General features: G+C 54.9%; 9 protein-coding genes across 9 annotated transcripts; 6 read left to right on the top strand and 3 right to left on the bottom strand.

Moving 5' to 3' along the window:
• Positions 1 to 553: 553 nt before the first annotated feature.
• Positions 554 to 2,221, bottom strand: mns1B_1 (Mannosyl-oligosaccharide alpha-1,2-mannosidase 1B; the record flags this gene model as incomplete). Its single annotated transcript, XM_062890270.1, has 1 exon — positions 554 to 2,221. The coding sequence occupies one exon, from the start codon at positions 2,219 to 2,221 to the stop codon at positions 554 to 556; it is 1,668 nt and encodes a 555-aa protein (XP_062743667.1).
• A 1,297-nt stretch (positions 2,222 to 3,518) lies between these two features.
• Positions 3,519 to 9,734, top strand: QC762_408150 (uncharacterized protein; the record flags this gene model as incomplete). Its single annotated transcript, XM_062890273.1, has 2 exons — positions 3,519 to 8,938; positions 9,006 to 9,734. Exons 1-2 carry the CDS (start codon positions 8,612 to 8,614, stop codon positions 9,732 to 9,734), a joined length of 1,056 nt encoding a protein of 351 aa, XP_062743664.1. The 5' UTR covers positions 3,519 to 8,611.
• RAD10 (ssDNA endonuclease and repair protein rad10) lies at positions 4,462 to 5,499 on the bottom strand (the record flags this gene model as incomplete). Its single annotated transcript, XM_062890271.1, has 1 exon — positions 4,462 to 5,499. One exon carries the CDS (start codon positions 5,497 to 5,499, stop codon positions 4,462 to 4,464), a length of 1,038 nt encoding a protein of 345 aa, XP_062743666.1.
• On the bottom strand, positions 5,860 to 7,086 carry QC762_408140 (uncharacterized protein; the record flags this gene model as incomplete). The annotated part of the gene is made up of 1 exon (XM_062890272.1): positions 5,860 to 7,086. One exon carries the CDS (start codon positions 7,084 to 7,086, stop codon positions 5,860 to 5,862), a length of 1,227 nt encoding a protein of 408 aa, XP_062743665.1.
• Positions 9,735 to 10,502: 768 nt separating the features above from the next.
• On the top strand, positions 10,503 to 13,665 carry QC762_408160 (uncharacterized protein; the record flags this gene model as incomplete). Its single annotated transcript, XM_062890274.1, has 2 exons — positions 10,503 to 12,523; positions 12,588 to 13,665. 2 exons carry the CDS (start codon positions 10,503 to 10,505, stop codon positions 13,663 to 13,665), a joined length of 3,099 nt encoding a protein of 1,032 aa, XP_062743663.1.
• Positions 13,666 to 18,467: 4,802 nt separating this feature from the next.
• QC762_408170 (uncharacterized protein) lies at positions 18,468 to 20,101 on the top strand (the record flags this gene model as incomplete). The annotated part of the gene is given in 4 exon segments (XM_062890275.1): positions 18,468 to 18,502; positions 18,515 to 19,089; positions 19,240 to 19,540; positions 19,616 to 20,101. 3 exon segments carry the CDS (start codon positions 19,079 to 19,081, stop codon positions 20,099 to 20,101), a joined length of 798 nt encoding a protein of 265 aa, XP_062743662.1. The 5' UTR covers positions 18,468 to 18,502; positions 18,515 to 19,078.
• A 1,113-nt stretch (positions 20,102 to 21,214) lies between these two features.
• On the top strand, positions 21,215 to 21,911 carry QCR6_2 (Cytochrome b-c1 complex subunit 6, mitochondrial; the record flags this gene model as incomplete). Its single annotated transcript, XM_062883701.1, has 2 exons — positions 21,215 to 21,301; positions 21,516 to 21,911. The coding sequence occupies 2 exons, from the start codon at positions 21,215 to 21,217 to the stop codon at positions 21,909 to 21,911; spliced, it is 483 nt and encodes a 160-aa protein (XP_062743661.1).
• Positions 21,912 to 21,933: 22 nt separating this feature from the next.
• QCR6_1 (Cytochrome b-c1 complex subunit 6, mitochondrial) lies at positions 21,934 to 22,315 on the top strand (the record flags this gene model as incomplete). Its single annotated transcript, XM_062883700.1, has 2 exons — positions 21,934 to 22,120; positions 22,194 to 22,315. The coding sequence occupies 2 exons, from the start codon at positions 21,934 to 21,936 to the stop codon at positions 22,256 to 22,258; spliced, it is 252 nt and encodes an 83-aa protein (XP_062743660.1). The 3' UTR covers positions 22,259 to 22,315.
• A 1,615-nt stretch (positions 22,316 to 23,930) lies between these two features.
• QC762_408180 (uncharacterized protein) lies at positions 23,931 to 26,193 on the top strand (the record flags this gene model as incomplete). Its single annotated transcript, XM_062890276.1, is given in 5 exon segments — positions 23,931 to 23,976; positions 24,036 to 24,058; positions 24,076 to 24,776; positions 24,901 to 25,362; positions 25,441 to 26,193. 3 exon segments carry the CDS (start codon positions 24,438 to 24,440, stop codon positions 26,191 to 26,193), a joined length of 1,554 nt encoding a protein of 517 aa, XP_062743659.1. The 5' UTR covers positions 23,931 to 23,976; positions 24,036 to 24,058; positions 24,076 to 24,437.

Below are 26,193 nucleotides of genomic sequence, written 5' to 3'. Positions count from 1 at the left end.
ATACACACAAGTAGGTTAACCCCATGTCATGTTGTAAAACTATGCCTTCAATGATGGTCATTGCGCCTTTTAAAGATAGTGGTAGTAGGGGGGGATGGGTATATGCCCGGTATGGGACATTGTACCGACTAGGTAAGGTATGCCAATGGCCGGTGTAACCTAATGAAAGAAATGCGGCCAAGATGGATGGAAAACTGGGTTGGGGAAATGTTGCTGAAGAGCAGAATGGGAGAGAAAAGTTTTTAAATGGGTGAGGGGGGGGGTTTGTTATCAAGTAGAGCAAACCCTGAAACGCGTTTCCTTTATTATTTAGAACGGCGCCGGAATTGTCTACCTAGAACGGGACCGGTGCCTCCTCTTGTAAACTTAATACTCCACCATCTCGGCCGCACTCACTCACACTCACCACCCCCCCACGATCCAGCATCACCCCTTCTTTCCTATCTATATATCCCTTGTTACCATAACAGCCTCGTTCAATCCAATCTATACCTCCCCCGAGACCCGTCCTCAGCCCAACCCTACCTATCACTCCCCCCTCTTCTCCCTCCCCTTACCCCCTCCACCCCCCATACTTCTCCCTCCCGCCCGCGACCCTGATCGGATGCGCCTCGGTATTAAACACAAACCGATTCTCAAGCCCGGCCTTCACCTGCCACGGCGCCTCCTCCGCAAAGACCAAATAAGCATATTTCATCACCTCCGCAAACCAAAAACTCTCCTGAAAATCCGTCCACCCACCCCCCTCCGGCAAGTTGACATCCATCAAACTACTATACCCGCTCCCAACCCTGCACGTGGCATTCACAGCCAAAAACGCCTCCCAAACCCACTCCTGATATTTCTGATGGCCAGTTGCCCGGTAGGCGTAGTAATAGCTCTCAATCACCTCAGGACGCAGCTGATACCCCCCGTTCGTAACCCAGAACCCAGCCCGGCTGTACATGAGTTTCTGATGGGTCGGGGGAGGGGAGTTGTTGCTTGCGTTCAGGGGGGCGGTGTTGTCCTGCCATTGGAAGATTTCCGGTCCTATTCCCGTGAGGGTGCCGGTGTAGGTTGCTCTGCACCCGGCGACGAGGTCGAGGCCGAGGCCGAGGTAGGCTGGGGAGTCGAGGGTCAGGCCGCCGAGGATGAAGTTTCCCCCGCTGAAGCAGGCGAGGTGCTCGGAGAAGTAGTGCAGGGTGCGGTTGCGCCACATGGCGAGGAAGGTTAGGTCGGGCCGGGTGGTGGGGTGGGATATCAGATACCGGATGGAGCTGTCGGCCGCCAACACCCAGCGGTCGCGATAGACGGAAAAGCGGGAGGGGTCGTAGAGGTACATCTTGATGAGGTATTCGTAGAAGCTATCTGTACCGCCGCCCCAGCCGCCGGCGCCGTCTTCAAAGAGGCCGGTGTCGAGGTTGAGGGAGGAGCCGAGGAGGCCAGGGAAGGGTTCCCCCATGGCTGGATTTTTGGGGTGGAGGAGGTACTTTTCTGCCTTTTGTGCCAGGCGGGCGTATTGAGGGTCGCCGGTGAGGTCCGAGAGGCGGGTCCATTCGAGGACCAGGGTTCCGGCTGTGGCGAGGCCGTTGGAGGTTGAGCCCTTTTTGCGAGGGGGGGAAAAGAAGAGGTCGTTGTCGGGGATTCCGGTCGGGGTGTCGAAGGCGACTTTGAGGTTGTCGGCCAGGCGGACAGCCTGGTGGAGGATGAGAGAGGTTTGGTGGGTGCTGTAGTCGAAACGGGGTTTCAGGGGGCCGGTGAGGAGGTCGTAGGCAGATAACAGCCCACCTAGATATCGAATCGTCGTCTCAAACAACGACACCTCACTGTCGGTGTGGTTGAAGTTGATGTCGGGGATGTAGCGCAAGATCTGGTCAATGATCTTGTGTTCCCCCATGATCAACGCCGTGCTGAAGGCGTCGACAGCACTGGCTCCCCATCCGTTCCTGTCATCCTCGAATGAATTTGACACGGGCCTCAGCGAATCATGAGGAAACGCATGCTTGTAGTAACCATCCCACGAAATCCTGAAAGCCTGCTTGACAGCATTCGCCCTCTTGCGGTCAGGGTGGTACTTTGGGTTCTGATAAGATGGGAGCTTCTGGTTTGCAGATGCTGGCTCCGCTGAAGGCCAGGCCATATGTTGTCGTTGTTGTGGTGCTTCTGCTGCAGCCACCACCACCACCACCACAACGGAGTGGCTTGCCGCCAGAAAGGCGGCCACTCCACAGGGGATACGCATGGCTGTTTATGCTTATTCCTCTCTGGGTTCTGTGAAAGGAAAGGTGACAGTCCAAAAGGAAGGGAGGGATGTCCGTCTGGCCAAGGGCGAGAAGGCGAAGGTAGGTATAAATCGCCAATATGGCCTCATGAAGCACTGTGATAACAAGAAACAAAACGACGAGGCTCAATCAGCAAAACCAAAACCTAAAGCGGGAGGAGTGCAGTATGATATAATAACCCACCACCGCAAGAAACACACCTATCCAAAATCCCCGGTTGGCAATGATGAGACAAGAGAACAAGACCCAAAATGTGGGAAGGGAAAGGAAAAGATGGTGGTCAGGAATGCCACCCCGGGGCAAGACATCATTAAAACCAGAATCAAACCACTCACTCCCCCCTCCTGCCCCTACCTTACTCAAGGCAGGCAGACACATGGCTACCTACCTCCCCTACTCATGGTAGCAAGCAACCTGACAAAAAAGTAGATTGCCCATCCCATCCCATCCCATCTCACCCACCCAACCTCCTCCTCCTCCTCCTCCTCCAAAGCACCCACGCACACACACACATGCTGGCGAGTCGGACGACATATGCGGACCAACCACCGTCCTGCAATGCAAGAATGGTTGACCCATTGCTCGCATGCAGCAGGTAGAAGGCCGTTACACACTCCACCACACCAAGAGCCAAGGTGAAGCGTCAAAGTTAAAAAAAAGAAAAAACTGCTGTCCGGAAAATGCCATGTGTGTGTTTCGGTCGAATCTTTTGGCGGCTCGTCGATGTTGTCGTTGACGATGATGGTCTGGCTCTGTGTAAGTCAAAATAAATGCCGAAGGGTGTAAGAGTATAGCTCAATGGAAATAGATCATGATTGGTCAATCCTTCTCAGACCTGCCTAATCCAGCAGGAGCTCAAAGAGTGAGTGAGACACAAGCAAGCATACACGATAGAATTCGAATGGTAGCACTGAGTGGTAAATGATGATGATGATGATGCGATAGTCTTTTGACCTAGCCCATATGACGAGATTGCGCCGTCCGATCTACCAGACGAACTCGATGAGATGACCAAAACTTGAATCCCCCGGTGCCTGACTAGACAGCTAGGTCCCATCCCCTTCGGATGGTGGTTTCCATTTTTTTTTTTTAAATTTTTTTTTTTATTTCGGATTGATTTGACATGACCTTGCTGAGATCCAGGTACCGCAGCAAAACAAGCATTTCAAGTATCAAACCTCGCCTTGGATAGAACATGTGAACAACCCCCATCCAGCCGTGTCACCCTGCGTGATATATTGCTGATCAGTACCCCCCAAAAGAACGTGCTTATATTCCAGAGTTGTATGACTGACAACATCACCCTGCACCTTTCCTCCTTCTTTAAACCCGCCTCCCCGCAGCAGGAATCCGACGTGAGCTTCATGCATGAACAGCGTCACAGGGCGTCAACCATGTGGACCACCCTTTCGATACTACTGCAGCCACCCGCAAGCCCTTCCCGTCCAAACTGCTACTGGGCAGATGATCAAAGTCTCTTTTCCAAGACTCATGAACTCTCCCGAGGCAAACCCAAATCCGTTCAAAAAAACAAAACCGATGTTTGCCGTCTGAACCTGATGCTGTCCATTCCTTGAGCAACACCAAAAACCCCATATGTATACCGACATAGTTCCCAATCTCACATATCCACGTAGCTGGTCTCAGCTGTGGGACATGATTACTCCAAGATGGGCAAACCGCCGATACGGGACCTCTCACGGCAGGTCCGACCTGAAGAATAACCCAACCTACTTTGGTTGTTCAACAGGCACCGCACCAAAGCAGAGAAACTGAAAAGCACTACCATGCCCTTGACTAGCAAAAATGCCGAACAACACATTTCGGTGCTAGCAGCATGCTGTGTCGAGGTGTACAAGCCCAGGGTTCCGCCTGGTGCTGTGACGTGCAGTGCTGTTGTGACCGAGGATGTTCCAACCCGAAGCCACCCGAAGCTCGCCCATCTAACCATTGTTCCTGAGCTTTGCCAACGCAGCAGCAATCCCCTCACTGAGCTCAGGCTCCTTCCTCTTCGCAGCGGGAGCCGGAGCCGGCGCCGGAGCAGAAATCGAACTCCCCGCAGCCTGACTCACCCCTTGCTGCCCCCGCTCCCCCCCCTCAACCACCCTCATAGCCTCCTCCCCCTCCTCATCCTCATCCTCATCCTCATCACTCCCAAACCTCACCTCCCCCACCACCTCCAAGCTCTTCCCCACCCTCCTCACCGCCCCCCACTCGTCTTCCTCACCCCTCCCCCCCTCCCCCCCCTCACCCCTTGCGTCCCCTTCCAGCACCACCACCACTCGGCACCCCCCGATAGAAACCGCCCCCTCAACACCCCCTTTCCCCCCTCCCTCTTCCTCCCCTGAACGGGCCTCCACCGCCCTCCTCCAAGCCTTAACCTTCCTCTCCCCCCCCCCCCCACAGTCCCCAACGTCTCCCCATCAGCATTAACCGCTCCCCTCAAACTCCCAAACGTCCCCACCAGCGCCACCGCATCCGCCTTGTTCACCACCCTCGGCACGGTCACAAACTCAACCAAACTCTCCGCATACCCCGTCGCCTGCTGCCCCTTTATCCCCGCCGCGCTTGCATGCTCATAGCTTTTATACAGCTCGAGATACCGCCCCGCCTCGGCCGCCGACCAACATAAAATAACAGTGACGTTATTCACAAGGGAAGTCTTGGAGAGCTCGCGGAGGGAGTCCTCGTGGTTGGGAATGTCGACAAGCACCAACAAGATCCGGAGGAGGAACCTTTGTTGGAGGAGGCGGATGCGGGTGTAGATGTATTCTGGGTGGAGGCGGTGGTATTTAAGGCTCAGGAAAAGGGCGCAGGTGGTCGCCCCGAGGGCATAGTCGGCTGGTATGTCTGAGTACTCCCACGGTATGGACTTTATGCAGGCTAGCACTGGGTTTCCTTTTTGCCGCGGGGATACGAGGATTGAAGACCCCGAGCCGCTGGCTCGGGAGGGGAGGGGTTGGGGGGTTGGTTGGACTATTTTTGGGGGACCTGACGCGGTGGAGGCGTGCCGCTGCGGTGGTGGTGGTTTTTCTACTCGCTGGGGGGTGGGTTGTTGGATTTTGGGTGGGAGAAAGGCGGGCGGGCCCGGGGGTCGCTGTTGTTGCGGTGGCGATGGTAGTGGTGGTGGTGGTAGTGGTTGTTTGTTGGTTTTGTTGTTATTCAAAGAAGTGATGGCATCGGCTGAGGAAGCCAGGGCATCCAAAAACTCGGCGTCGGCGCCAAAATCGTCGTCCATTTTTGTGGTGGTGGTGGTGGTTGGTGGTGTTCTCTCTGTCTGGCGATGGACGATGGCTTCGTTCGTTCAGTGACGCGCCAGGTGGGGCTTGGAAAGCCGCGCTGACACGTGCCAAGGATCGGGGCTTCGGCAGTTGGCCGAGCGAGAGTGGAGACGACGTCACAGCAGTCGCTAAAAGCGGGGGTTGAAGGTGCGGGGGCCATGAGAATCATCACCAGTGTCACTCTCGAGATATTGAAGGGCAGTTGATATCCTAGCAGAATATTTGTGCTTGTGATGTGATAAAAACATGCCCAAAACGCCTCGATATCCAACCATTCCCAGGGCATCACTTTCCAGTTCTAATCCAGGTCCTCCGTCTCAAAGCTCCTCCCCATAATCGCTCTCGCTATATCGATCACCCCCCGTCAAATTATCATGTATCGAATACAACGCCCTCAACCAAAAGTTCAACATGCCCTCCAACGCACCATACTCCTCGCACCCCAGCCCAGCACTCCCCAACTGATCCCTCAGCCGTTCATAAGCCTCAATCATAACCCAAACCTGCAGCGCCGACGTCTCCGAATGCGTCCTGCTAGGCCGACTTGCCAGCGCAGAAGCCAGATCCCTCGTAAGCAAATCCAGACATATCTGCAGACTCAGATTATCAGGCGCCGGCGAATTTGCGATGCTGCCTGGCGGTGGTCGGGGTGATGGTTCCGGGGAGAAGGACACAGGCTTAAAGTACACCGTCTCCTCCTCGAAGCTCACCAGCGTCCCATCGTCTGATATCGGTGAGCTAGAAGCCGTATCCACCGGGCGGGGGGCTCTCGATTCATCCCGCAAATGGTCTGAACTTTGTCGGCGTCGGATGGATAACCGCCTTTCTTGGCGGGATGGAGGCGGTTCTGAATGGGATTCGGAATGTGACGCCTCACGAGCTGCGTTGTCTGATTCCAAAAGAGCCCGGTATTGTTCTGCGATGAGTTCAATGGTCGATGCCCTGGCCAGCGCGTTGCTTGGTCTGGGAATGCCCTCCAGCTGTCCTATTGAGAATATGGGTGTCTTGGCTCGCCGTCTCATGGCCGTCCTGGGACTTGCTGGGGCTTCCGAGTTGGAGCACATTGACATTCGCTTCTGGGCGTCACTGTCGCTGATGACGAGGTGCGAAAGTTCGGGAACAATCTGGCCTTCATGTAGGGTATCTAGTGATTCTGCTGGCTGCAAGGCCTTCGAGGGCTCTGAGAGCGAGGGTTTTGAAGCCTTCGGGGACTGTGAGGGCTTCGAAGACTCCAAAGACACCGAAGTCTGCGATGTCTGCGCGGGTTTCACGGATTCATCCTGTGGATAAAAGCATCCCCCATTCTTGAAGAACTCTGACCATTTTGGATCGCTCAGGTCGGGAGATGGCAACGACAAGACAGGCGGCTTGTCTGCGGTTTCGGATTGATCATTCTTGGTGGATGCTGAGCTCGAGAAGCCGAGCCGCCAGGAAACGGTGCTTCGTTGTTTTGACACGGTCTTTCTGAGCTTCTTTCTGAGTTTCGGCCCGGTATGTCCTCTGGCGGGTGAGGCGACCAACAAACCGCCCTTGAGTTGCTCCATTGCTGATCAAAAGGAATTTCCAGTTTTAGGCAGTAGAAAACGTGAACAATGCGGGTTGATATCAAGGTAAGTGTGTGAGAGACACGGGTAGAACTTCCAGAATGACGGGTCAAGATGAAGGCTCATCTATGACTTATAAACTTGGACGGGAGTGTGGTAGGATTCGCATATGACGTCCGCACCAGCCCGGGGTCCAGCCCACCGACCCACCCATCAAGTGGTCTACTCGGGACTTGGGGCCCGATCTGGATTCTTGGAACACTGGACGAGCAGCCAACACCAAAACAGGATGCAGGCATAGTCCCTGCAAATCATCATGAGATTGAATCGTGGAATTATTCCTGTTGGACCCCCAGAGCGTCTGAGAAAAAGCCAAGACCCGCATCATGGGCAGGTGGCCCTGCCGCTGGGGGAGCGATCATGGTAGAAGAGTAGCCTGCACACAAAGTCCAGGGTTGGTGAGTCCAAGAACAGCCTGTCTCGAGTATGTTGATGGTGGCGGGACTCCATCATCCGTCAGCGGGAGGGGTGTGCTCTGCACAAGGGCGTCCACTTGACCGCTGCAGACTGTCGGCCGAGATCTTAATAAAGTTTCCTTTCTGAGCCTTATAGGGCGGGACGCGACCTTTCAACCCGCAGTGGAAGGGAGGGGGGGGGTGGATGCGTAGATGGATGGTGGCAGGAAACGTTAGAGCCATCCATATATGGTCTCGCGAGAAGCTAGGGATCTGAGTCGAGGAAAATGGCACCGCCGATGTTTTCTGCCGTCCACGAGACACTTTCTGAAAAAGGGGACGAGGGCTGGGGAACCCATCGGAATATATCGTTAGATCTTTGAAGAGGAATGTCTTCTGGAAGCCTTCAGTTCTTCTTCGGGTCTCAGGGTTCTATTCACTTTAACACTGCAGGGCTCAAAATGCGGGGAAAGAGAAACCTCTTGATGGAAAACAATGGTTGGAGCCACTGCCGGCCATTTGCTGAAACGCGGAGTGCATGCATGTATTTTACCAAACTTGGGATCTCAAGGGCTGGTGATGGATAGCTTGTTGTTGACCATAACCCTACGACTACACTTGTGCAATGTCGCTCAAGGGGCTGACGAAGGAAGAAAGAGACCGATTCGGTGCCGGGCATCCCGTAACCACAAGGAATATTCCGATGTCTCGCCCGGCGGTGACGTCTTGTACCGCTTGTGGATTTCTGTCAGCACCTTACTGACCGCAAGTCTCAAGACCGACCCCGGAGTTCCCGATAATCAGCTTTACGCTTCAACATCCGACTCGAATTCCTAGACATCAGACTGTTTTCAACACCAACCCAAGGAAAACACATAACCCCGCCCCTGCCAAAAGGCTGGCCACCGGGACCAGCTGAAGGCCAGCCGCATACCGGGCACCCTTACCTCCGAAAGTCCGACCCGCCGCCGCCGGGAGCTCACACCCTTTGGCGCCTGTCACCCTTAGCTCATGCTTGACAAACTTCTTTATTCGTTATTCCAACAGCTTCGCAACGGTCAACAGACACGATGGCGAGCGGCATCAAATCACTCATCAACAGCGCCAAGGCCCTCTACATAGGCAACTCGGGCAGCAAGGCCGAGCTCCCGGACCTTTTTCCCGTCGTAGACAAGGAGATCGACGGCGAGGATTGCGACCGCGACTGCAGCAATTGCGTTGTTCAGTACCCAAAATCATTCAAGATTGACGAAACCGATGCGCTCTACGGCTTTGTGAAAGGATGGAGCACGCATGTTCTGGTTGCGACGGGCAAATCAGACTGGGTGCGCGATGTTGCGGATGAAAAGGGGAGCATCATGCAGGCCATCTCGCATGCCAAAGCTCCCAGCAATGGTGTACGTTCCCGATGGCTTCCGTCAGTTGATGGACAAACTTACTGACACGCATGTGACCATCTTCCAGCGCCTCATGGTCTCTGCCTCCAACATTCCCACACCGCATCGGACCACCTCGTACTCTGAACCGACGACCGTCCTCGTACTGCCTGCCTTCGCCGTCGTCGAAAACGTCACACCTGCTACTGTGCCTACATTGGTGTCCATAATCAACGATTCACCTACCAACACCTCGCCACTCGAGCCAATTTCCATCCCCCCATCCATGACAGCCCATCTTCCAGAACCAACGCCTGCCATGCTGAAGGACATCACAACACGGCCGTCACCACATCGCGCTCTTATCCTGCTCTGCTCTCAAAAGACCCGCGATGCACGCTGCGGCCAGAGCGCGCCTCTTCTCCGAAAAGAATTCCAGAGGCACCTAGCACCACTAGGTCTCTACCGCGATTTAGACGATGAACGACCAGGGGGCGTGGGCATCTATTTTATCAGTCACGTCGGAGGACACAAGTACAGCGCCAATGTGATGATTTATCGGAGGCCAGACGCATTCGGTTTGGACGAGGTGGAGTTGGGCAAGCTGACCGAGGAGGAGAGGCAGCGTGTGGTGCCAATCAAGCCACAGGAGGGCGAGGACGACTTGGGCGCAGCGCAATGCATCTGGCTGGCGAGAGTGAAGCCAGAAGACTGCGAAGGCATCGTCAAATTTACGGTTTTGCAGGGCAAGGTGGTGAAACCACAAAGCCAGTTGCGAGGAGGGTTCGATAGAGGAAGAGGGTTGATGAGTTGGTAGTAGAGCTTGTAGATGGATGGTGTTTGTTTACTTTTGGTGCTTGTCTAGAGCGGTGGGCCCTGTCTGCTAAATCCAAGTTTTGTTGTTGATTTGCTTTGTGGCCAAAGGGTACAAGGGAACAAAATCATGGTGGGGTCAAATCGCGGGGCATGTACTCTGTATCTATCTTATCAAACGGCCTCGGCACGTCCAAGCGGTTCCGGTGTTTCGGGCCTTGATTTCGAGGCGCAATCACCCTGGCAACGGGGCGACCCCCGGTAAACAAGCACACAACCACCCTCATTGGGCCTACCAGAAGCCAGAACTGGGAAACTTCCAGCCAACCTGAGCGCAGGAAACATCCCTACTTTGTCCACATCCACTTCACCCACTCACTCTCCACGCGCGCGTTCGACGTCACCCGAAGCAACACGCAGCAGCAGCAGCAGCAGCAGCAGCAGAAGCGCAAAGCATGGCATAACTTTACGACTACGACCAGCACCGACACACCACACGACACGACGAGAGTGTTTTTTGTCTTTTCTTTTTGTGGGCATTTTTTCTAGTTGTCGTCGTCGCCGGAGAGAGAAATTGGCATTTTTACATCGCGAGCGACCTAAACCGGGTGTGTTTCCAAGTCAAGCCCAGTTCAAGTCGAGTCGGTATTTCACTACCTACCAAGCATTTCTTTTGCATCTCAACGAAACGCGGGCTTTCAGGGAGAAGGATACAGCATTCCGAGGAACGACCTTGAGTTGATTGAGAGAGACAATTGGGCATCTCCATACCATGGTGCCCCCGCCGCTGGACAACAACAACAACAACAGCAGCAGCAGGGGAGAGGCATATGATGCTGCTGCTTACCCTTCCTCCCAACACCACCACCATCACCAGCGCAACAAATCCTCCGTCTTCCGCTCCTTCATCAGCGGCAACAGCAACAGCCACAGCACTCCTACCCCCCCCGTCCACGGCCACCCCCATCACAAGCGCAACAACTCCGACGGCACAACCACCCTCCCCCCACCAAACATAGCCACCAACCCAGACTTTTACGCCTCGGAGCAAAACCTCGCCGCCATCAACCGCGCCGGAGTGTACCACGTAGGCTGGGAACCGCCCACCTCCCCGGTCATGCCCCCGACAAACCCAATCAGCACAAGCCGCTACCCCCCCATAACCCGGCACGGGTACGCCCTGGAGGAATTGGTTCAGAACCGTCAGGATAACACCCGCTCCCCCGCTGCTGAACGTCCACCCCCCGTTCCGAGAGGGCGGTTCGACCCGCAATACACCTCCAACAACCCCCCGCCATCCTCCCCGACAAAACTTTCTTCTTTTTCTACCCTCAAGGCGCTGGGGACTTCCAAACCGCCCAAATCATCATCCTCGCCGGTTAAGCCGAAAAAGGCGAAATCGGCCACCAATCTTGGGGGGTTGCTTCTCCGGCCGAAGAGTTATAAGAACCTCAAGAACGGGGAGGATGAGAGCGGGCAGGGGAAGGACAAGGAGAACCGCTCACCGGGGGGAGTGGAGAGTCCGCCCCCGATCTACGCCCAGTTTGCGAGCGGGGGGTTGAGCACCAGTCCGCCGGTGGAGTTGCCTATCAGGAACAGCAGCTCGGGGACTCATTCTGTGATTCCAGGTGGTGGGGATAAAGGAGGAGGGAAAGGGGAAAGGGGGGGGGATGGGGTCTCGAGACCGCCAATCACGACGAGGCCGGGGGGGATGGGGGTTAGGCCTCGGCCGAAGAGCTTCACGAGTTATGTTACGGGGAGTGGGCTGAGGGATAAGAGTAGGGAACGGGGGGAGGAAGAGCGGGGGAGGGAGAGGGAGAAAGGGGTGGGGATCAGTTTCAAGAGGTTGACTTGGGGACGGGGGGGGGATAAGAACAAGGATTCTGGGGGGGTGGTGGTGGGGGAGAGGCCGCCGGCTGGTTTGAATAACCATTTGGGTGGAGGGTCGGGGAGTTCAAACAGGAGCAAGAGCACCACGCGGGTTCCCAACGGCGGGAGCGGCGGGAGACCCAGGGGACGAGCGGGGAGCAATACTGCCGACTTACCGGCTATTGAGCCGCAGGATATTGACAGGCATCTGGAGGCTATGCTTGACAGGAGGAACATCCCTGAGAATCAGCGGTACAAGATGAGGAACTTGTCCGACACGGTGAAGATGGAGTTTATTCGTCAGGATTGGGCCGAGATGGTGGCCAAAAAGAATGAGGAGGTGGGGATGGAGGGGAGGCAGAGTGTGAATCTCGCGCGGGGGTCGATGGATGTTGGAGCGAGGGGACGGCCGACGGAGAGGGAACTGGATGAGGCAGCGGCCGGGGATAAGTCGACAAAGAAGAAGAAGCACGGGAGGGGGTTGTCTTTGACGCTTGGGAGGGGGAGGTGGGAAGGGGATGGGAGTGGTGGTGGTGGTGGTGGTGGTGGCGGGGAGAAGAGCCCGACGAAGAAGAAGGGGGATAGTAGTCTCGGGAGGCATTTTAGGGGGAAGAGCAGCAGTGAGAGTTTGGTTGGGGGGAGAGTGGGGGGAGGGACAGCAGGGGAGGGGGGATGGGCAGCAGCTGACGGGCGGGGGCTGTATACTGGCTTCATAGCCAAGGTGAAGGGCCAGCAGCTGCCGGGGGACTTTGTCAGTTATTTGCGCAAGGTTCAGAAGCCGGAGCTGGTGGAGGTGGGGAAGCTGCACAAGTTGAGGTTGTTGTTGAGGAATGAGACGGTGGCGTGGATCGAGGAGTTTATCAGGCAGTGCGGGATGGAGGAGATTGTGGATTTGCTGAAGAGGATCATGGCGTTGGAGTGGAGGTTTGTTTTCCCCTTATTTCCCGCCCCTCTCGGTCATGTTACTAACACTTTTTTGACTCGCAAGAGAGGAACACGAAGACGCGCTCCTCCACGAAGTCCTCCTCTGCCTCAAGGCGCTCTGCACCACCTCGCTGGCGCTGAAATACCTCCACACCATCCACGCGACCCTCTTCCCCTCTTTGTTGCATCTCATCTTTGACCCCGAAAAGAAGGGGCCGTCCGAGTTCACCACGAGGAACATTATCACTTCCATCCTGTTCACTTACATCCAGCACGCGCCCTCTCCCGGCGAGAAAATCACCCGCGCCAGCACCGTCTTGTCTTTTCTCCGCGACCCTGACCCGATAAAAACAAGCCAGACAATCGAGTTCATCGCCCAGATGCAGAAACCGCGACCCTACCGGGTCTGGAACAAGGAGGTGGTCAACGTCACCAAGGAAGTCTTTTGGATCTTTCTGCACAACCTCAACATTGTAGCCTTGCCCCCTCCACGGGATGAGACCTCGCCTGAGATTGTGTTTACTCACGAGGGGTACATGGAGCGGCATTTCCCACAGGAACGACCTCCCGTTCCGGCGGCGCCCTACGTCGGGGGTGTGGAGTGGGACGCGACGAATTATTTGGCTTCTCATTTGGACCTGCTGAACGCGATTATTGCGTGTACGGGGCCGACGAGGGAGGAGAGGAATCAACTGAGGGAAGAGCTGAGGGTTAGCGGTTGGGAGAAGGCGATGGGGGGCACGATGAGGATGTGCAAGGAAAAGTTTTATGGGGGCGTTCACGATGGGCTGAGGACGTGGGTCAAGGCGGCGGTGGAGGACGGGTGGGATGTGAGGGATGTCAGGTTTGGTCCGCCGGTGGAGGCCAAGTCGAGGGGGGCGAGCCCGGCCAAGAAGCAGCAGCCGCCTGTCCAGCCGCCGAGGTTGGAGATGCCCAAGTTTGACTTTGGGCCGTTGCCGCAGGTTGTTCCGGCTGTTGTTGGGGACGGTGGTAGTGGGAGTCAAGGGGTTGGGTTGGGGATTAATACTTCTGTTGCGCATGTTGGTAACGGTGGTGGTGGTGGAGGTGGAGGGATGACGCCAAAGATTGGGACGCCCAGGGTGGGGGGGGTGGTGAAGGCGGATGATTTTTGGTTGTCTTGAGGGGGCGTTTGTACAAAAAGTTGTATGAAACCGAGGGTTAGGGATGTGAGATCTAGAAAGGGTCAAGGTGGGATGACCTAGTGTTGGAACAGCAAGGAGGAGGGTTAGGGGTTGGACATGAAAGACCAGGAGATAGACAGAGACGAGGAGGAACAGCACCACACACACATCCGCATCTCACATCACGAAACGACATGTACATGAACTGGAGTAAGGCTAGGGAACTTTTTTTTTTTTTTGTTAGGATTAATTCAAACCGGTTTATTACCAACCTTATGCTGACTTGGTATGGACTTGTCTGTAAAACTGGGCTCCGTGTGTTGGCCAGCATGTGAATGGGCAGGTTTGCTCGTCCTCTTACTGTCACTGCTGTTGTTGTTATTGCTGCAGTCGTGGTTGTGGTTGTGGTTGTTGTTGTTGCAGCTGTGGCAGCGCTGCTGAGTTGTCTTGACCTCGCCTACAATTTCATGATTTCTTTTTTTTTACCTTCTCGCCCCTCTCTACCCCCTTCGGCAAACATTCGCCTCCCAAGACGTGCGTCTCAAGGCATCTCCCGTATGCTCACCACGGAAAAAGAGACACGGCTCCTGTCTGATCTAGACATCAAGGCCCATCATATCATACATGATCCCAAAACGGGAAGGGGTATCGAGCCGTTCGCGTACGGGATTTGTGTCGTCTGGGTGGTGGGTGGCTGACACAGACCGCTGCTTGTCTACACCACAATCGATGTCCTTGTGTATTTTTGAAAAAGTCCTAGAGGAGTGGCGAGATGGCAAGGACGGCAGACCTCCCCGCTGCTAGGCTCCCAAGTCAGCAGTATTGTCCGCTCTATGGGGTTGCTTCCGGGTATGGGGCACGAAGGCTGGAAGGTGTGGGCCACAATAGGCTCTGGGGCGAGAACATAAAAAGGAGATTGCACATTCATCAGGGATGACTTATGACTGGATTGACCTTGTTTCCTTCCCCACACACCCCCTCCCTGATCTCCAGATGCCGGGGATGTTTCTCTGTGTCATCGATATGATCATGGTTGGGAGTTCGGAGAGTCGTTTGGCTAATGAAGCTCTCGTCATGACTGTATGGTTGATGAAAATTTCATCATGTATTTACCACAAGAACCATTTTACCGAGACTCATCAGTACAACGTGCTCACCTGCCTCTTTCGATGCTCTTTGATCCGCTTTCCAGGAGGATGGGCCCAAGAAGCTGACCTGCCCGTCGAGGAATCCACACATTATGCTCTTGAGCTGGTGTCCGGGATAGCCGATATTCGAGTGTCCATAGGTCGCTAACGGCCTCGTCGGGGAGCAGGGACAACCGCCACATGCGTTGACAGGGAGGTCGGTGGGGAGGAGATTCTGTAGGTGCCCAAAGACCCAGCCGGATGTTTCGACCCCCTTCTGAGAGTCAGCTGAGCCGACAACAGACTGCTCTTGCTGGCCCGCAGGTGCTCCCTTCGCCATGATGCCCAATCACACCGACAGATTGTGTGGACGGGAGTAGAGAGGGTGTGCTTGCGATTCCAATCAGTGTCTGCCTGGGGTGAGTTCGGTATCACCAACTCGAACCACCATCCCCCTGTTGCCCATGTCTGCCCGATGCTATAGGCTGTCTTGACCCTTGGCAACCGAGAGAAGGGCCGGAGAAAAGGCAGGCCTTCTGGGGATAGAAGTGACTGATCACCCCCTCCTGTGGGAAACCGAGCTGGCTTGCAGCTGTCGGAGAAAGATGTCCTGACTGAGGCAAGTTCTTGACAACGGCAATGCCTCCCGAGAGTCCCCTATACTTTCAGGCAGCATCGATCCCAGGCACAAGCATGCCCCAGCTTCTCTTTGTGCTGTTCCCTCTGACAGCGGCAGGTACGGAAACCACTTGACGCCCGATGACTCGAGACAGACAGGATCTCCGCGGCTATCTTCTGTCGAATGCGTGCCAGCTCAGTAAATCTGTTCAGCCGCCGCTTATCAATCTCGGAGAGTGTTGTCCTTGAAAATCCTCTGGACGCAGTAGATTGTTCTCGGCCGTCTTGGGGGACCACGCACCCTCTTATAAGGAGAGGGATCCCGAAGCGAGGCGTCTCTTTTGATGACCAATACATCCCGATAGGGAAACACACCAGGCGAAACGGCTGTCGGGCTGCGCGGTCCTGTGTAGCGGATGTGTAGTGTGCAGGCACAGTTACGCAAGGATCCGCCTCCCGACAGCCCCAGAACTAAGAGGCGATGTGCTGAAGATCAGGTCTGTGTTACTGTCAGAAACGGTCAACATCACGCTCTACTACTGCCGCATAACACTTAACCACGAGTCTTACCGCCCGAACAACAAGATCGTTCCAGGGGGGTGTTGACAAGCAGTCCGGACGACCGCAGCCCGGCTTTCCACATTTGGGGGGGTGAGCTGGTGAGTCCGACGATGAACGAACGTGACCAAGCCGTCAAGATGCAGCCATGTACAGCACGGTCGTTTCTCGAAGCACCGAGGCAGGTTCTCGCAAAAGCGGTAGGAAGACGTTGGTGCATGAGCTTGGCAGCGGGTCTCCCCTGAATATGATGAGGATGTGGAAAACCTGACGAACAGCGTCTAGGGCACCCGGAGACGTCGCCCTGGCGGCCATCATTGGAGTACAGAGGATGCAGGTTGGGTGATCCTGCGCATATCTCAGGAACCATGTCAGACTGGAGAGGCCGAGCTTGCGAGGCGGATGAGCAGTGATGAGGTGTGTCGTCGAGCGATGCGACATGAGGCGCCGGCTGATTGCATCTTCTAGCCGTTCCCGGGGATAAAAGTGGCTCGAGTCTGGTACGAAAAAGAAAAGCAATGACAAAATCATGCCCGGAGAAGAAGCACTAGATAGTTTTGCATCTTGGACCCTGAGACGATCACTGACAGCAGGGCTGAGATCTCCAGACACCTCAACACACATTGTCGTCAAAAGCGTGGAAAGAAGAACATGATCGGCCGGAAGGCTGCTGTCGTCCTGCTGCAGGAGAAGAGGAGAGAAAACCTGTACGTGTGTGCAAGTGGCACGGTGTTAGAACCGCGGTAGTTCATTGACCCGGGCCAAGGGCCCCAGACTAGGTATCTATTGGTCCGAGCTATGCTCAGTTGTTGTAACGGCGGTGGGCAGGACGTGGGCGAGACCGGACGGGTCCCCGGTTGGAAGACAAAAAGACGTCATGCTTCAATGGGCAGGCAGGCAGTTGGCATGAATGATGAAGAAGAGGTGATCGGGAAACGCCCTGGAGAGCCCCACCAAAGGTACCGATGTCGTCGTCGGAGCTGGTCCCTTGCGGGCCTCATGGTAACCGTTTCACTGGCTGGTGATTCGGGCGGTGAGCCTTCCATTGGGTTGGAGAAGGCCGGGCCCTTCGGGAAAGCGCCCTGCGGCCCCTGATACTCGGTGAGAGATCCGCAGTCTTGATAGGTGGCAAGGCGAGGCAAGCAGGGACACCAGCGAGCCCAGCTAGTTGGTACTTACTTGGCAATGCTAGCCCTAACGCAAGGTCTGCCAGGTCTGCCCTTGGCGGTGGCATGGTATGTACTCCGTACTGCAGAATGTACTCCGTACCGGGACAACAGAACAGCCGGGGGCAGCGACGCTGGATATTCGACGAGAGGGTGCAGAGGTCACAGCAGAGCAGAGCATTGACAAGTGGCTCCCCTCCCGCGGACTTGCAGATTGGGGGTTCTGGTCCAGATATGGGACAAGACGAAAAGGGGGTGCCCACCATTCCCGTCACCCCCGCGGCGCACCGAGAGGCTGGCCCGTGTGGGCGTCCCGGCAGCCAGGGACAGGGGTACCTGTGCAGCTCTATCAGAGATCTGTTTCGGTACAGTATTTTTGGACGACCACCACCTCTCTTCTTGGGGCTTGGCCCTGGATTGTTTGTAGTAGCTGTCGAACTGACTACTTGACCACTGCCTGGAGAAAGAAACGACAAGAGGCTCAAACAGCAGTGGATTCCCAACGGTCGCCGGGGACAGGACGGGAAACGGGAGAGATGATGGAGGCTCCATTACGAAACTCAATTGACGATAAGCAGGGGGACGACTGGGAGTGAGGTTACATTCCAACAGCAGAGAGGCGGCGTGTACGAATAACGACGGGCGAAGTGTCGTCGAGCGCGGGGAGCATGAGCAGGGCACCTCCAGTCTGACTTGCTTCTCCTGTCCCTAGCAGCCGGTACTCTATTAGCTGGGAATTAGCTGGGACCCCCAAAGAGGGGAGTTGACCTGCACGTCGCGCGTCGCCGGCTGTCCGTACATACGTAGATGGGCAGGTAGTAGTGTAGTAGTAGTTCGCTGGCCGGCAGATGGCGTTCTTGCTTGGGTTCGTGGCCCTCGTGCGACGAGAAAAAAGCATGGAACTTGCAGGTCTGAGATTGGACTGACCAAAGAGAGCATTGCCTATTCTAAGGCAGATACCGTAGGTAGATATCAGACCAGCAGCCTGGATGGAAGAGGTGCCCGTGGTGATGGGAAGGTGGGTTGAGAGAATGACGTGGGCAATGCAAGGTTGTCTATATCCCGCCTTCCTTCCATTTTTATCACCGATTGTCAAATCAGAGAGGGACCTAATGGCTTGAGCCTGAAACGAAATCGTGAGATTCCAGCCGGGCCTCTGACAGGTTGATAAATGGCTGTAGTGCTGTGGTGTACTGTAGGTACTGTATCATCGGTTTTGTTGCGGTCAGGCTGAAGGTGAGAGGTCCCACTGGTTCCCGCCGCATTGGCCAGCGCGGGGTTCTAGTGTAGTGTACCCAGCGGGCGGACGGTTTTTGTCTTTTCCATGCCGCGCCTCACATGAGACCCTACTACTACCAGGTATTGTAGGTAGTTGTGTAGGAAAGCTCCGTTGTATCATCGCCATCCGCCTTCTCGGGAAGATTTATCAAACACCGCCCCCTACCTTTTTTAGCTCCCGCCTCCTGAAGCCGATCTGATCTGGCAGCATTTTTGCCATCACTGGGCCGACTGACTGCCTCTGACCTCTCCCGTCTTCCCGTCTGGCGACAGCTCACCTCACCTTGACCACCCACCTACATACACCCATCCATCTGCCAGGTTGGCTTGCCGAGGTGCATCGCAGCATCAAGTCGAGGAAAGAAAGCATAGGCTAGCAGCACCTACAACAGGCTGGGCCCGGTCCACTCAAAAATACCACGGCAGCCGTACAGTAATATTCTTTGACACCATCCATATAGGTAGCTTACCAGATCGAAGCCGCTAGTTACCATTAACTGTGTAAACCCTGCTGCCTGCTAGCGACCCAAAGCAACGAATCGAGACCGAGCCCCATCGAGCTCTCTGCCCCCCCTACCTTGGACCTGGTGTGGGACGCACCCAAGACCACCATCTCTGCGGGTAGCGGGCCATCTGCAGCCGACTAACCACACCCGCCTCCTCATCATGTCAATAAAGTAAGTGTGCTTTGCCCTTCTGACCCGAATCAAGCCCTCCTCATGTCTTCTACTCTTCACCTACCTTCCCCCCCTGCCGCGCCCCCTTACCACCTCCCCCTCACCCATCCATGACACCGCTGCCGTCTCCTTCCCACCTGTCGTGAACAGTTCTAAGCCTGTTCCTCGCCAACCCCACATCCAATACACATTCTTTTCTTCTCGCCTAATGGATCAGGCCTTGGCCGAGCAGCATCAATGGACCATCTTGCGATATTCTCGGTCTAACGATGAGGACAGCTGGGTCATGCTGACCCGTGACGGCGAGATTGTGCCTATCCCCGGGGAGAAAATCCTGCACACCTCACGGCCACGAGTCTCGCTGGAGATCACGACGCCGAAAGAGCTCAATATCGCCAACCCATACACTCTCAAAGTCGATAATGGCATTGCCTACATTACCAACGAGCGGGTAAGACCATCCATCCCACCGCCCCCTCTCCTTGTTAGGAAGTTGCTCAGAGCTCACCGGTCCCCCCTCTCACAGGTGATATATCTCCCTATTAGACCTAGCGAGAATTTCAAGTCGTTCTTTGCGCCCGCCTTGAACTTTACCGACACCCATGTACAGTCGTCATGGATTGGTCCCTGGAGCTGGGGTGGCACCGTCAGGCCTGTCCCCGGCGGCGGCATCCCCATGCACATCCCCCGGATCGAGGTCAAGTTTGTCTTCAGGGATGGGGGTCACAGCGACTTCCAGAACAAGTACGAGTGGCTCAAGGAACGTCTTCACCATGCCCGGGAAATGGGGCTGAACCCCGGTTCGAACTTGGAGCCTCCTCCGCCCTACGAGGACAACGCGCCCGGACCTTCCTCCGGCCCGGCCGGCAGTGCCCCGGCCGGCACTTCTGATCAGCCTCAGCCGCCTCCACCCGTTCCCGACGAGCCGCCCCCGGACTATGTCGAGGCGCAGACTCAGGCTATTTCGACGCAGTACGAGGAGAGAGTGAGGCAGGATGCAGAGCGGCAATGAATTTCGAGCTGGGGAGTAGCAAACGAACAGGTGGGAAACCGTGGTGAAAATGGGACAACTTCTTTGGACCGCATTCATGCTTTCTTTTTTCTTCTTGTATTTCTTCTTCTTGTTCTTCTTCTTGTTCTTCTTCTTGTTTTTCTTCTTGTTCTTCTTTTTGTTCTTCTTCTTGTTCTTCTTCTTGTTCTTCTTGTTCTTCTTGTTCTTCTTCACCTGCGTCTTTTTTTTTTGGTCAAGCCCTGCTGAATAACGCAATCCCTCTTCAACCTTTTCTCGATACCAACAGTTTACGGATACTCAGATTCTTTTGTGGTCTTGTAGGGTTTTTATTCTAATGTGTGATTGCTTTGTTTTGGTGCTTGATGATTGGGGGAATGAGTGGGTATAGGAGTGTGGAACAGAAACAACACGGAAGGTTTTTTTTATCTGCATTGCGTTGGGCGTGTTATCCTGTCTTTTTGTCTTTTTTAGTTTGATGATTTTTGCATCTACTTTTCTTTTCCCCTAAAACACAGAGGCCTCTGGTGGATGGAGGAGGGACGTGGAGGATTTGGTATGTAAGCTGGAGTCGGAAGAAGAAAACATTGCTTTTCCCAATCATCTCAAAGATCCGGGAAACCTGCGGCTTACTCGCTTGGAGATTGCGTCGTGTGACTTGAGAAACTGGGTTATTCCCGTTTGGTATTTGTACATAGTCTTCGGTACAGCAAAGGTATGAATGAGGTAAGAGAGGGCTGTGTAAGGTAGGCTGTGCCTTTTGCTGTCACAGAGTCACAGTTACAACTACGAGATCCTTCAGGCTTCCCATGGGTTGGTTGCCTTGCTGAAGATGGATCTGATCAGGAGGGCCTCTCTCTGCTGTGCTCTCGTCAGTAAAGGTCACAAATAATTACCTCAGCATTTCACGTGATCGGGCGGAAGTAGCCGGGTGCAGCTCGTCACTCCTCCTCGGGCGGGCGGCCAATCAAAATCCCGCAATTGCAAGCCCGGCCGGTTTTCGATGTGGCCGATTTTTGCGAGCTTCCAACGTCGCGCGATACCTTGGAGGAGGCACTTGACTGCTCACGCCCATTCTTGCCATTGACTATCCACCAAAGGCCCCGGCTTGCAACAATGGGTTTCTGGGATACCATCACTGACCTCGTCGAGGCTGCCACCCCTTGGTCGGTGGCCGAGGCCGAGGCTCCCGCTCACGAAACGGTATGCGCCCTTTCTCCTTGAGCCCTGAAGGTTAGCTGTTTGCCGGCTGCCCACCACCTCCGGGGGTTGCTGGCTAACCCCGGGTGATATGGACCGACAACAACACTTTCATGTCATGCTAGAGAGGATCGAAAGCTCTGGAAGCTATATATTTACTTTTTTGTTGCTTTGAAACAGCTGACTGACTAGCGGGATAATTCGACGACGTATACAGACCGAGGAGACCACCGCCGAGACCACCCAGGAGGACACCAAGACCAAGGCCGAGGCTGCTGCCGCTGAGGAGGAGCCCGCCGCTGAGGAGGCTGCTGAGGAGGAGGATGAAGAGGAGGAGGAGGAGGAGGAGGAGGAGGAGCTCCAAGATCCCAAGGATGTTTTCGAGGAAGGTGGGTACATCGCTGCTGCTACCCCCGTCGCCGTCGCCGCCTATGCCGTCACCAACAAATCACCACACACCACCACCACCACCCAAACATGCACACCACGGAGCCGCCAGCAGCAGCGAGCTATAGTTGTCGAGGAGGAGGAGCAAGAGATGTGGCGTGCTGCCATGTCGCTCTGCGAGCTGAGCGGGCAGGCGTGGGCCCGCAGTGGCCGACCGACTCGATGACACATCTGCCGCTTCTGCTGGCATGCTGTTGTGCCCTTGCTTTTTTGTGAGAACAACTGCTGACGCTGGGGGTTGTTTTTTGATGTATACAGAGTGTCGGAACTCCAAGGAGTGCGCCCCTGCCAAGCACCACTTTGACGAGTGCGTCGAGCGTGTCACCGCTGCCCAGTCCGAGGAGGGCGGCGCCAAGGAGGACTGCGTCGAGGAGTGTAAGTTATATGTCTTGATTGTCCATGAGTTCTACATGTCCACGGCACTGACTTGGCTGGTTACACAAAACAGTCTTCCACCTTGCCCACTGCGCTACCGCCTGCGCCGCGCCCAAGCTCTGGTCCGTCCTCAAATAAATTCACACAAATTTATCAACCCTTCTCGATGGTCCCCCTCTCTGTTTACCAACCACCAATCACGGACCCGGCTTTCTTCCTCTAGACTCTTAGGATACGGATGGGGCGCCCTTTTTTTCTCGGCACATTGCATGCATGGCTTTGATAGAATGGGTTACGGTGTTCCGATAGACAAATGCGAGAGAGAGGAAGGGAGAGGGGGGGGGGGAAGGGGGGAGGCACGAGAAGGGGGGGAATTTGGGCCTGGAAAAAATGGCTGGGTGGAGGGGAGGGAATTCGCTCTCTCTTCACTGTATAATCGAATGATGTGTGTGTACCTTGGGGGGATAGGTGGAAACTGCTCCAGCTGTTTGTTTGTATCATAACTCTCTCTCTCTCTCTCCCTCCCGACATTGTCACTTTACCATGACTCACACACCTTGTAAAGAAAAACGGAAAACGCATTAGATTTTTGGGGGTAAATGATTGTTTATGAGTGTTTTTGCAGGTATTGACAGTGTTGATGGTCTTTACTGGACCGTTTACATAGCGCATACGACAGCCAAAATTGGCCAAGCAGCCCAAGTTCAGGATACAGGCAGAGAGCACACCTGCCGTCATCGATTGGGAAGAGCAATGCCGACTACCTAAAAGAGAACTACCACTACCATGGCCCGAAGGACCGGACCAAAAAACCCATCAGGGAACATATGCAGTGTCACACACATATTTGTCCGGTTTGTGCTGTTGACCGGATCTGACGTGCTCTGTGAGATGAGATGAGGGGACCCCCACGGTTTTGGGATGTACCTACGCGCATGTGTTTGCTGGTATCACAAGGCTTTGAACAATTGAGTGATGGATGAGGCCACTGTTGACGCAGTCAGCACCTGGGCTGTCACTATCACTTGAAGTGAGACATAGATGGTCCCGGAAATGTACATTCGACCACATGACTTTACATCGGCTCTGGGGTTTACCCTGATGGGATTTTGCGAGGTTGGTATGATCTGCTTGTGGTTACACGGGTGTGGTTACACGGGGGCTAGACATGGTGATTGTTGCACGGTTACGGTGTTTGGGTGAGCATGACGGGATCGTGGAGGTTGTTTTGTGCAGCGGTGGCGGAGTGGGTGAGTTAACCAAGACCCTGGGAAAGCTGGGAGTTGGGATGAGAGCCATCGCTCTGTTCAGTTGGGGTTTTTCCATCTCATCTCAACTCGGATCGAACAGGGAGCAAGCTGCTTTAAAATCAGGGAGCTTTTCGTCTCATCATGGTAGTGAGCAGCACTGAATTTGTATGTAAGATCTCGTTGTGTGCTTTCCTCACTTGATTTGAGAACTTTTCTTCTTATTATCATTAATTAACAACTGAGCAGTGAAGCAAGAGAGGGACACAGCCACATGAACCGTACTTTGCCTCCTCTTTTGCCCCTTGCAGCATCTCAAAGTCTACGGCACCTGGTTTCACATTTCACATTTTGAAGGCTTTTGGGGTCCCATTGATGGATATCTTGGAGGTGGAATCTCAAGACCATACATATACACACTTGTACCACAAACCACATGAACTACCCGCAGTTCACTCATGCACAAAACATCCCAGCCAATCACCACCCCCTATAGAACCACCTACATACTTGATAAATAAACCGTGATTTCTGTTACTATTGAGGATATCACCCCGTCTCAGGTGGTGACCACCCCCCTCCTTTGACCTCCTACGTCGAACCAAGAAGGTTAGACACTCCCCTCCGTCTCCAATGTCACCCTTCCTTCTTTACAGACAATCCCTCAGCTCAACCTGGTTTAGTCGCCAAGACATTTACCCCAGAGAGAGGTTTCCCCCCCTCCCCTTTCATCACCTGCGCACCTTTCCCATGTGCAAGGAAGCGACGTCGAGGAGGGGAATAACAACCGTCATCTCTCGTCCGATCCGTATCTATTTCCCTTCTCCTTCTCCAACCTCTCTCGCGCCTTTTTTTGACCAGACTGAAACCCCACGCACCCCGCGGACAGCAACTGAGCCCAAACACATTCGCAAATTTACCGATCCCAGCCAGTCAGAGCGCAGGAACACGGTCGTGTGCCGCGGCCGCCGTTTCCATCCTGCTGTGCCTTGCATACCGTACACTACCAACTTATTGTTGGGCCATACATTTGGCGATATAAGGGTCGCGCGTGGCCCTTCTTTTTCGTAATGGCGAGGAAGGAGGATGGATTGACGTCGCCGACCACACAATCGACGGCGGATGAGAAAGAGGTTTTGACACCAAACAACGACGCGATGAACGCCACTGGGACTGGGTGGCGAAAGCTATCAGAGGGGGATGAACGACGAGGGGCTGCATCAGGGGAGGAGATGCAGATTGAACTAAACGAAACTGTCGCGACAACAAGGGACACAGCAAAAAAGGCGGATGCCGGGTCGGGGGGCGCGAGTGTGAGCGCGGCGGAGATGGTCGAGTACAAAGTCTACAGGAGGAGGTGGTTTGGGCTGGTGCAGTTGACGTTGTTGAATGTGATTGTTAGTTGGGATGTAAGCCTATCTACCTCGTCGGGGCCAGATCTGACCGGTGTCGTGGCCTTGAATTGAATCCCGCCGTTGGGTTGGACCAAGCATGTCCTGAGCTGGGTAGAGTGGGTTGCTAACATGTCACCAGTGGCTCACCTTCTCCCCCGTCGCCAGCCACGCAGCTCGGTATTTTTCCACAGACGAGAACACCATCAACTGGCTCAGCACGGCGTTTTTGTTTGCTTTTACGGCCATCACCCCGCTGGTGATTTATGTGTTGCATCTCGGGCCGAAGCCGTCGATTGTCACCTCGGCGACCTTGATTCTCGTGGGCAACTGGATCCGCTATGCGGGGTGTCGCTCTGGTGAAAAGGGGCTGTTTGGGGTGGTGATGTTTGGCCAGATCCTTACCGGTCTTGCTCAGCCTTTTGTCCTTGCGGCTCCGACGCGGTATTCGGACTTGTGGTTCACCAACCGGGGGCGGGTGGCGGCTACGGCCTTGACCTCGCTTGCGAACCCGTTTGGGGCTGCGCTGGGGCAGCTGATTATTCCGTTTTGGGTTGAGGGTCCGGGGGATGTTTCGAGGATGGTGTTGTATGTTTCTGTGATTGTGAGTTCCACCTTTGTATCCTCCCTTCCCCCCCGCCGCCGTTTGCCTGTTTATATCTCTAACCCTGAGGTGGCAAAGTCGACGGTCTGCGCGCTCCCCGCGTTTTTTATTCCTGCCCGTCCCCCTACACCGGTGGCACCTTCTTCACAAACACCGAAACTGTCGTTGATATCGTCGGCCAAATTCCTGCTTCGCCAAACGGAATTCTATCTCTTGTTCGTCCCCTTTGCGATTTATGTCGGTTTGTTCAATAGTATCTCGTCTCTCCTCAACCAAGTCTTGTTGCCACACGGTTACAACGATGAGGAAGCTGGTGTTGCTGGGGCACTGCTCATCGTCGTCGGCCTTGTTGCTTCGGCCATCACGTCGCCTTTGATCGACAAGTATAAATCATACCTCTTGGCCATCCGGTTCGCGGTCCCCATTGTTGGACTTTGTTACTTGGTTTTCATCTGGATGCCTGGCACTAGGGACAGCGGGGGGGTGGCAGGGCCGTATGTGGTCATGGCTGCGATGGGGGCGGCGAGCTTCAGTCTCGTGCCGGTGGTGGTGGAGTTTTTGGTTGAGCTGACGCATCCGATCAGTCCCGAGGTTACGAGCACGTTAGCCTGGAGCGGGGGACAGGTGTTGGGCGGGATATTCATTGTTGTGAGTGGTGCGCTGAAGGGAGAAGGAGGAAAGATGGAGAGGGCGTTGGTTTTTCATGCGGTTTTGGCCTTGGTTGCGGTGCCGTTGCCGCTTTGTCTGGGGTGCTTTGGACGGGGGGAGAAGTTGGTTTTGAGGAGGGTGAGGAGTGATGAGGTTGAGGGGAGAAGAGGGGCTGAGGCGTAG

Source organism: Podospora pseudocomata, chromosome 4 (genome assembly GCF_035222375.1).
Source record: "Podospora pseudocomata strain CBS 415.72m chromosome 4, whole genome shotgun sequence".
Lineage (NCBI taxonomy): Eukaryota > Fungi > Ascomycota > Sordariomycetes > Sordariales > Podosporaceae > Podospora > Podospora pseudocomata.
This window is presented reverse-complemented; position numbering and strand designations above follow the sequence as displayed.